Source organism: Budorcas taxicolor, chromosome 5 (assembly GCF_023091745.1).
Source record: "Budorcas taxicolor isolate Tak-1 chromosome 5, Takin1.1, whole genome shotgun sequence".
Taxonomy (NCBI): Eukaryota; Metazoa; Chordata; class Mammalia; order Artiodactyla; family Bovidae; genus Budorcas; species Budorcas taxicolor.
The window spans coordinates 71,821,307-71,831,439 of record NC_068914.1 but is presented as its reverse complement, the minus strand read 5'-3'; the positions used below and the strand labels follow the sequence as shown (position 1 = coordinate 71,831,439).

The window sequence follows — 10,133 nt, the reverse complement described above, 5'->3', positions numbered from 1 at the left end:
AAAAAAAAAGAATGAAAGAAAGAAGACTGATAGTGAACATCTCTAGTCAGGGCACGCCCTCCTGGTCGTCCACGGACTGCACAGCGCTCTGTGACTTACACCCCTTTACAGACGTGCCTCTCTGAACTCTGCAGCAGTTGAATTTGAGACCCAAGAGGATATTATCCCATTTGGTCTTTAACAAGGACCTTGCGAGGAGAGCAGAACTGTGGGAACCGTCCACCCTGAATTAGGCATCAAGGGGGCTCGTTGTCAGTAGAGAAATTAAAAAAAATAAAACTGACTAAAAGCCTGTTTTTTCTTATCTTCATGTGTAGACAATTCTAAACAAGGTCAGTAAGGGAATTCCCAGGTGATACAGTGGTTAGGCGGAGAAGGCAATGGCACCTCACTCCAGCGCTCTTGCCTGGAAAATCCTATGGACAGAGGAGCCTGGTGGGCTGCAGTCCATGGGGTCGCTAAGAGTCAGATACGACTGAGCGACTTCACTTTCACTTTTCACTTTCATGCATTGGAGAAGGAAATGGCAACCCACTCCGGTGTTCTTCCCTGGAGAATCCCAGGGACAGGGGAGCCTGGTGGGCAGCCGTCTATGGGGTCGCACAGAGTCGGATACGACTGAAATGACTTAGCAGCACAGTGGTTAGGATTCCTTGCCCTTACTGCCAGGGGCCCCTGGTTTCATCCCTGGTCAGGAAACTATTAGCAAGAATCTGCAAGTCATGCCACCTGGCCAAAAAGTAAAAAATAAGGTCAATGATCAAATATTTCATAAGGAAATCTTTTGTTGGTCCAAGTGCTAAATGATTGCCATGATGACTGTTGAGTTTTGATAATAAATGTGTAAACTTCAAATGAACATTTTCATTATTTATCTATCAATAAACATAATATTCTTTACCCAGAAAAATACCCTGTTCATTTTGAGAGAAGTTTGTAACAGTTCAGAATTCTCCAAGCCTTTGGATGAAGCATAAGCTGGAATCAAGATTGCCGGGAGAAATATCGATAACCTCAAATATGCAGGTGACACCAAACTTATGGCAGAAAACGAAGAGCCTCTGGATGAAAGTGAAAGAGGAGAGTGAAAAAATAGGCTTAAAACTCAACATTCAGTAAACGAAGATCATGGCATCCAGTCCCATCACTTCATGGGAAATAGATGGGGAAACAGTGGAAACAGTGTCAGACTTTATTTTGGGGGGCTCTAAAATCACTGCAGATGGTGACTGTAGCCATGAAATTAAAAGACACTTACTCCTTGGAAGAAAAGTTATAACCAACCTAGACAGCATATTAAAAAGCAGAGACATTACTTTGCCAACAAAGGTCCATCTAGTCAAGGCTATGGTTTTTCCTATAGTCATGCATGGATGTGAGAGTTGGACTATAAAGAAAGCTGAGCCCAAAGAACTGATGCTTTTGAACTGTGGTGTTGGAGAAGACTCTTGAGAATCCCTTGGACTGCAAGGAGATCCAACCAGTCCATCTTAAAGGAAATCAGTCCTGAATATTCATTGGAAGGACTGATGCTGAGGCAGAAACTCCAATACTTTGGCCACCTCATGCTAAGAGTTGACTCACTGGAAAAGACCCTGATGCTGGGAAAGACTGAAGGCAGGAGGAGAAGGGGACGACAAAGGATGAGATGGTTGGATGGCATCACCAACTCGAAGAACATGAGTTTGAGCAAGCTCCGGGAGTTGGTGATGGACAGGGAGGCCTGGCATGCTGCAGTGCATGGGGTCACAAAGAGTTGGACTCAACTGAGCAATTGAACTAACCCCCAGCCAGCCTTTGTGATACTACATCTTCTGGGTTTATTTAGACTGTAGATAAGAAATAGACAATGACCACACACAGTGATTATTAAGAAACAACCTTTGGCTTACTCCAATTCATCATTCTGTGTGGACATTTCAAAATTTTATTTGTGTCTAAAATTAAAAATAATGACTACAAACTGCAAGGTAGAATATTTTGCTTGGTAAGTTGTAAACTTTAGTTCATACATAAAATGTTATACTGAATTTGAATATCTTGTGTGTATATATATATTATATGTATATAATATATATATATATATATGTAAAATTGGCTGTACCTCATGGCTTGTGGGATCTTACTTCCCCGACCAAGGATCTAACCTATGACCCCTATACTGGGGGTCATGAGTCTTAACCATTAGACTGCCAGGGAAATCCCTTAAAAAATGTTTTTAAATTTCTAATTGTTCTGAAGCAAAAAATGAATCAAGAAAAAAAAAGATTCTTTCTAAAAATAATTTTGTCCTGTAGAGGAAGGAGTGTTCAAGTATGGCACTGGAGAAAGACAGTTTTATTTTTATTTTTTAGATATATTTATTTACTGGCCTGAGGCTTCCCAGGTGGCACTAGTGGTAAAGAGCCCGCCGGCCAATGCAGGAGACAGAAGGGACTTGGATTCTATCCCCAGGTCAGGAGGATCCCCTGGAGGAGGGCATGGCAACCCACTCCAGTATTCTTGCCTGGAGAATCCCATAGACAGAGGAGCCTGGCAGGCTACAGTCCACAGAGTCGCCAAAAGTTGGACATGACTGAAGTTACTTAGAACTCATGCACATTTATTGGCTAATTAGAATTATTATGAGCTAATAATTATTTCTTGGTTAATTAGCATTGTTATTGAATTAATAACATCTGCCCTTCAATTACCTTGTCAGTTCTCCAGAGAAACAGAGCCAATAGGAAATATAGAGAGATATGAAGGACAAGATTTATTTATTTATATCTGGCCATTCCTCACAGCCTGTGGAATCTTAGTTCCTTAACTAGGGATTAAACCTGGGCCCTACGCAGTGAAAGCATGGAGTCTCAACCACTGGACCACCAGGGAATTCCCAAGACAAGAATAATGGAAATTGGCTCACATGGTTATGGAGGCCAAGAAGTCTCACAGGCTACTGTCTGCAAGTTGGAGACCCAGGAAAGTCAGTGGTGTTATTCAATCTGAGTCCAAAGGCCTGAGAATTGGGGCCCAATGGTCTGATGGGGCCCATAAGTCCTGGTCTGATGCAAGGACCCATTGAAGCACCAATGTCTGAGGGCAGAAGGTGGACATCTCAGCTGAAGTAGAGAGAGCAAATTCACCCTTCCTACACCTTTTTGTTCTATTCAGGCCCTCAGCAGACTGGACGATTCTCATACAAATTGGTGAGGAGGATCTTCTTCACTCAATCTACTGATTCAAATACTAATACCTTCCAAAGATACCCTCACAGACACACTAAGAAATAACTTTATTACCAATCTGGGCATGTCTTAGCCTAGTCAAGTTCACATAAACTCAATCATCACAACCACAAATTTGAATGGTAAAAAAGATATACAATGAAAAGTATGTCTTAACAAGGGTACATACTAAGTCCCTTCAGTCATGTCTGACTCTTTGCAACCCTGTGGACTGTAGCCTCCCAGGCTCCTCTGTCCATGGGATTCTCCAGTCAAGAATACTGGGGTTGCCATCAAGAAGTAGGTTGCCATTTCCTCCTCCAGCGATGTCTTAATATATGATGCAGGAATTCCACCCCTGGGTATATATCCAAAGAAAACAAAAATACTAATTCAAAAGATACATGCACCCCAATGTTCATAGCAGCATTATTTTTAATAGCCAAGATATCCATCAACAGAAGAATGGATAGGGAACTCCCTGGTGGCCCAGTGGTTAGGTCTCAGTGCTTTCACTATCAAGGGCGCAGGTTCCATCCCGGTCAGGGAACTAAGATCCCGCAAGCTATGTGGTATGGCTGAAAATCAATAAAACAGAAAAATGGATAAAGAAAATTTGGTGTACACACACACACATACACACGGAATACTACTCAGTCATAAAAAAAGAATGAAATATTGCCATTTGCCGCAACATGGATGGACTTGGAGGGCGTTATGCTAAGTGAAACAAGTCAGAGAGAGAAGCACAAATACTGTATGTTACCATTTACGTATGCGTTAGCTGCTCAGTTGTTTCTGACTCTTTGCAACCCCATGGACTATAGCCCACCAGGCTCCTCTGTCTGTGGAATTCTCCAGACAAGAATACTGGAGTGGGTAACTATTCCCTTCCCCAGGGGGATCTTCCCAACCCAGGGATCAAACCCCAGTCTTCTGCATTACAGTCAGATTCTTTACTGTCTGAGCCACCACTTTTATGTGGAATCTGAAAAATAAAGCGGCTTCCCTGACGGTCCAATGGTTAAGACTCCAAGCTTCCACTGTAGGGGGCACAGGTTCGATCCCTGGTCAGAGAATTAAGATCCCACATGCCACAAGACATAGCCAAAAAATAAATAAATTTTAAAAATAAGATAAAACAAACCAGAGAATAAAACAGCAAAAGAGAGTAAGTCTTCATCCTATCCCAGATGCCCAGCCTCTTACCTTATTCCAGATGTAACCACTGTTTACAGGTTTTTTTTAAGTTTCTGTAATTTCATAGTATAACTTAAACCTCATTTTACAAGTAAGCAAACTGAGACTGAGCATGGTTGAGTGACTGCCTGAGATCACACAGCTAAATGGGCTAGTAGAAAGGAATAGAGGTCTTCCTGGACACCATACTGCCACCGACATCATCTCAGGAGTTCACACGCATGTCCTGGATGTACAGCCTGGACTGAGGGCCGTCAGAGATACCGGGCTGCCCAGGGAGCCGTCTCTAGGGAGTCTCCAGCACTGGGTCAGTGCAACTGCAGCAGGCCTGCGATCTGGTCCGCAACTAAGCTGCTCTGGAGGTTTCTCTGGATTTCCTCACCTGTTCTCACTCACTGGGCTATGCTGGGACTGACACATGCTAAGCAGAAAGATGTTTGGAAAGTAAAAGTGTCTCATGACACACCTGAGGAAGGGAGGAGGCCGATACTGACAACAGGTTTAACTTTACACCTGAATTTGGACACACATGTCCTCACTAGATGTAAAGTTCCTAGAAGAAAGTGGCTTGCTCACTGCTGCTCTTCTTTTGAAGAGGGTGGACTCCTGCTGCTCTAATGAGTCACCAGCGCCGCCTCCCCCCACCCCCGCCCAGTGCAGACAGTGCTCCTGTTAAACAGCCCTGTGCACACCTAGAAGGTTTGGAGCCAAAGAGCATACTCAGGTAGTGATATTTCTGTCAAGGAGCAGCACAGGGGTGCCAGTCAGCTGGGGCGCAAGATAGTTGAGCCAGGAAAATTCAAGCACGGGGAGTAGCCTATATCTGCTACTTGTCCCCTGCCCCCTGCTGACATTCTGTGACTGCAGAGACACCTCTCCATCAGTGTAGCCATCCCTACACAGCAAAAGAGGGTGAAGGACAAGGAAGCCTCACGTGCTGCAGTCCATGGGGTCGCAGAGAGTCGGACATGACTGAGCGACTGAATAACAACACAAAACAAAACACCCAAGACCAGAGGCTTGAAACAGCAATCATTTATTAGGTCACAATTTTCGCTGGGTTCAGCTTGGCAGTTCTGCTGGCCTCGCCTGAAGTTGCTCAAGTGGCTACAGTCACCAGGACCAGGATGGTCCAAGCTGGCCTCACTCACATACACTAGGGTTGGCTGGGACTCTCAGTCAAGGCTCCTTGGCTCTCCTCCATGTGGCTCTCCAGAAGAAGAGCCTGGGTTTCTTACTGGGTAACAGCAGGTCCCAAGACACTGAAAGTGGAAGCTGTGGGCTCTCTGGAAGTTTTAACTTTTTGCTGGCCAAAGCAAGTCACAAGACAATTCCAGATTCAAGGAGCAGGACATTAGACTCTACATCTTGATGAAAGAGATGCAAAATATTTTGGTCATGAAGTTCAATCTACTACAAGCTCTACAATCATTTAATAATTCTCATCAGGACTTCCCTGGTGGCACAGTGGATAAGAATCCACCTGCCAATGCAGAGGACACAAGTTCCATCCCTGGTCCAGGAAGATGCCACATGCCATGGAGCAACTAAGCCCATTTGCACAACTACTGAAGCCCGGACACCTAGAGCCTGGGCTCTGCAACACGACTTCTGCCACTGCAATGAGAAGCCCGGCACTGCAAGGAGGAGCAGCCCCCGCCCTCCATGACTAGAGCAAGCCACATGCAGCAACAGAGCCCCAACCCCACCAAAAACAATCAACAAATAATTTAAAAAGTAGTTCTCATCTATCAACCAATCGGCACTCATGGAAAATCTAACATGCACTAGGTGTTGTGCTCAATACCTAAGTATGAAAAAACTCTAAGACCCAGTCAATGTAGAAAAAATCGTAGACCAAAATGAGCAAGAGATTACCGGGTGCCTTTCAGAGGACTGCTGGGCTTTGTCTAGGGACCTTTCAGTGTCACTTGATTCTGTTCATGACTACGCCTTTGGTTTTTTACGTTTGTAAAACTATGATATGCCAAGAAGATAATGTGTTCAGTACAGTCTTTGATTGCTTTTGTTTTATAATTTTTTAACTTATTTTATTTTTGTCTCTACTAAATCTCCGTTGCTAGGCTCGGGCTTTCTCTAGATGTGGTGAGTGGGGGCTGCTCTTCGCTGTGGTGCACGGGCTTCTGGGTGGATTCTCTTATTGCAGAGCAGAGGCTGTAGGGCCTGCAGGTTTCAGTAGTTGTGGCTAGCAGGCTTAGTTGCTCCGAGGCATGTGGAATCTTCCCAGACCAGGAATTGAACCCGTGTCTGCTGCATTGGCAAGCAGCTTCCCATCCATTGTGCCACCAGGGGAGTTCATTTGATTATTTTTATTAAATTCATTTATAGCTCTGCAAGTTGGAAAAACTGACAGTAACGCAGATAATGTGGGGCCGTAGAAATGCAAATGAACATTGAGATAAACAGTGAGATAAAATTGCTTTCTGAATTAAAGAAGAAGACACATTTGTTAAAGGCTTTTAAGTAGCTCACAGATTTCTTTTCTTTTTTTTTTTTTTTTTAGAGAAATCTCTGCTTTTATTGGCCAGCAGGTTACTTGAGGGGGATGAAGCGGGAGGAATGGGTGGCCCCGATACCGGGCCGGCCGTGCTTCACGGGCATGTAGGTGATGGAGAACTCGCCTAGGTAGTGGCCAATCATCTCAGGCTTGATTTCCACCTGGTTGAAGGTCTTGCCGTTGTAGACGCCAACCATGCTGCCCACCATCTCGGGCAGAATGATCATGTCGCGCAGGTGCGTCTTCACCACCTCGGGCTTCTCCATGGGCGGCGCATCTTTCTTGGCCTTGCGCAGCCGCTTCAGCAACAAGTGCTGCTTCCTCCGCATCAGTTGCTCATAGGACATGTCCAGCAGCTGGTCGAGGTCTACGCCACGGTAGGTGAACTTGCCGAAGGTCCGCTTCTTCTTTTGTTCTACTTCCGCCATCTTGCCGGTTCTTGAGAAAAACGCTCACAGATTTCTAAGAAGGACAGTGAGATAGACTCTATGGCTAAATATCCAGGGGTAAGGTCGCCAAAGAGTCATACATGACTGTAGCTTATACATGACTTTGCTGATTTCATGGCAAATAGATGGGGAAACAGTATCAGACTTTATTTTGGGGGGGCTCCAAAATCACTGCAGATGGTGATTGCAGCCATGAAATTAAAAGACTCTTACTCCTTGGAAGAAAAGTTATGACCAACCTAGATAGCATATTGAAAAGCAGAGACATTACTTTGCCAACAAAGGTCCATCTAGTCAAGGCTATGGTTTTTCCAGTAGTCATGTATGGATGTGAGAGTTGGACTGTGAAGAAGGCTGAGCGCCAAAGAACTGATGCTTTTGAACTGTGGTGTCAGAGAAGACTCTTGAGAGTCCCTTGGACTGCAAGGAGATCCAACCAGTCCTGGTTGTTCTTTGGAAGGAATGATGCTAAAGCTGAAACTCCAATACTTTGGCCACCTCATGTGAAGAGTTGACTCATTGGAAAAGACTGATGCTGGGAGGGATTGGGGGCAGGAGGAGAAGGGGATGACAGAGGATGAGATGGCTGGATGGCATCAGCAACTCGATGGACGTGAGTTTGAGTGAACTCCAGGAGATGGTGATGGACAGGGAGGCCTGGCGTGCTGCGATTCATGGGTCGCAAAGAGTTGGACACGACTGAGCGACTGAACTGAACTGAACTGAACTGAATACACTGCTCTCCTGGAATAGGAAATAACAATCTATTCCAGTATTCTTGCCTGGAGAATCCCATGGACAGAGGAGCCTGATGGGCTATAGTCCATAAGGTCACAAAGAGTCCAACATGACTGAAGCGAGTTAGCACACACCGGGGCACACAACATGCTGCTGGTGTGTGCTCAGCTATACCTGACTCTTTGCCACCCGATGGGCTGTAGCCTGCTAGGCTCCTCTGTCCATGGCCTTTTCCAGGCAAGAAAACTGGAGTGGGTTTCCTCCTCCTGGAGATCCTTCCATTGCAGTGAAGTTCAAGTCACTCAGCCGTGTCCAACTCTTTGCTACCCCATCGACTATACAGTCCATGGAATTCTCCAGGCCAGAATACTGGAATGGGTAGCCTTTCCCTTCTCCAGGGCATCTTCCCAACCCAGGGATTGAACCCAGGTCTCCTGCATTGCAGGCAGATTCTTTACCAGCTGAGCCACAAGGGAAGCCTCGGGATCTTTTCAACCCAGGATCAAACTTGGGTCTCTGATGTCTCCTGCACTGGCAGGTGGATTCTTTACCACTGTGCTACCTGGTCCCAGCTGGGGCAGCTGTAGAGAAAACACCATCGCTGCTTCTATTCAGCATTAACGGAGCTCCAGGCTGAATGATGGCAGTTTTGCTACTCAAGTCCTTTAATAGCCAGACTCTTCTACTGCCTTGCATGCCAGAAGACCGATTCTTTCCAGTGTTGCCATCTCCTCCCTCTGCTAAATAAATAGACTATTCATTAAAAAAATAATAATAATAAAATATATTTTAAAATAAAATTGGTTTCTGGGCTTCCCTGGTGGCTTAATGGTAAAGATCCCACGTGATGCAGACCAACTAAGCCCATGTACCACAACTACTGAGCCTGCGTTCTAGAGCCCGCTCCACAGAAGAAGCCACCACAATGAGAAGACCCCACCACAACTATAGATTCACCCCCGCTCGCCTCAAATAGAGAAAAGTTCTCGCATCAACGAAGACCCAGCACAGCAGCAAAACTTTTTTAAATTAAAAAAATAATCAAATTGGTTTCTGGCCAGCAGAAAAGATAATTCCAAATTTTAGTATATATAGGACACGGCAACTTCATTTCAGTATTCTTGATTGCCCATAAATTTATCTGCTCTTGAATCTCCTTTCAGTTGGTTTTTAACAAATTGCAGGTTTTCTCCTTAATTAGGGGAGTTAAATATCTTTGATGTGTATTCACTTCATGTTTGAGAGTCATTATGTTACCTTTTTGAAAATTTATACTATAACACAGCTTCCTCAATTGTAAAATAGCAATAATAATAGAACTTCCTCATAGGGTTGTTGGGCAGATGAAATTACCTTAAATACATAGATATATTAGCAAAGTACCAAGCTCATACTAAATGCTTTATAAATACTAACTGCTTTATTGTTGTTATTCTTACCATTATTCAGAGGAGTAACCATTTAGTTGGGAACTCACACAAAACAGCAGCAAAGAGTTTAAGGATACCTTCAAGCTCTAAACTTCTGTGGCAAAGGTTATTAACCCTGGTATTCAAAACAGCTTAATGGATTCTGGAGTCATCCAGGAGGCTTCCTGAAGGATGGGCAAGATTTAGAGAAGGAAAGAGAGGTGGAGGAAATGGCCCCGGGCCAGGCAAGGTCAAGGAGGGAAAAAGTATAATATGGCCAGGATCTGTGACAAGCTCATCCTCAGCTCCTCATTCTGTTGTGTTTACCTTTGATTTCTCTAGTAGAGAGCATTTCACTATTCATTTCTCCACAGAAATACAATAAAAAACATTAGTCAGCCGAATTATATTCTTACCAATACCTGTCAGGAGCACACAATTAACTACAGCTTTGTAAACTTCTCAGGAGCAAGGGTTGGGCCTTTAGCTGTTTCTCAAACATTCTTCAGCATTAAAAAGCTTGCACTGATAAGTGAGAAGGAAAAGAAGGGGAATTTGAGCCTGCTGCTGTCAAACAAGCCTGTCCTAATGAGCAACCTGACTGCTTTCC

At 44.5% G+C, this 10,133-nt stretch overlaps 1 protein-coding gene across 1 annotated transcript; it reads right to left on the bottom strand.

Moving 5' to 3' along the window:
• Nucleotides 1-6,925: 6,925 nt before the first annotated feature.
• LOC128048409 (40S ribosomal protein S15-like) lies at nt 6,926-7,364 on the bottom strand. The gene has a single exon (XM_052640790.1). It carries the CDS (start codon nt 7,353-7,355, stop codon nt 6,963-6,965), a length of 393 nt encoding a protein of 130 aa, XP_052496750.1. The 5' UTR covers nt 7,356-7,364; the 3' UTR covers nt 6,926-6,962.
• Nucleotides 7,365-10,133: the final 2,769 nt, after the last annotated feature.

What these genes read in the sequence shown, in the direction of transcription:
- LOC128048409 (XM_052640790.1), bottom strand. Translation starts at nt 7,355, where the DNA reads ATGGCGGAAGTAGAACAAAAGAAGAAGCGGACCTTCGGCAAGTTCACC.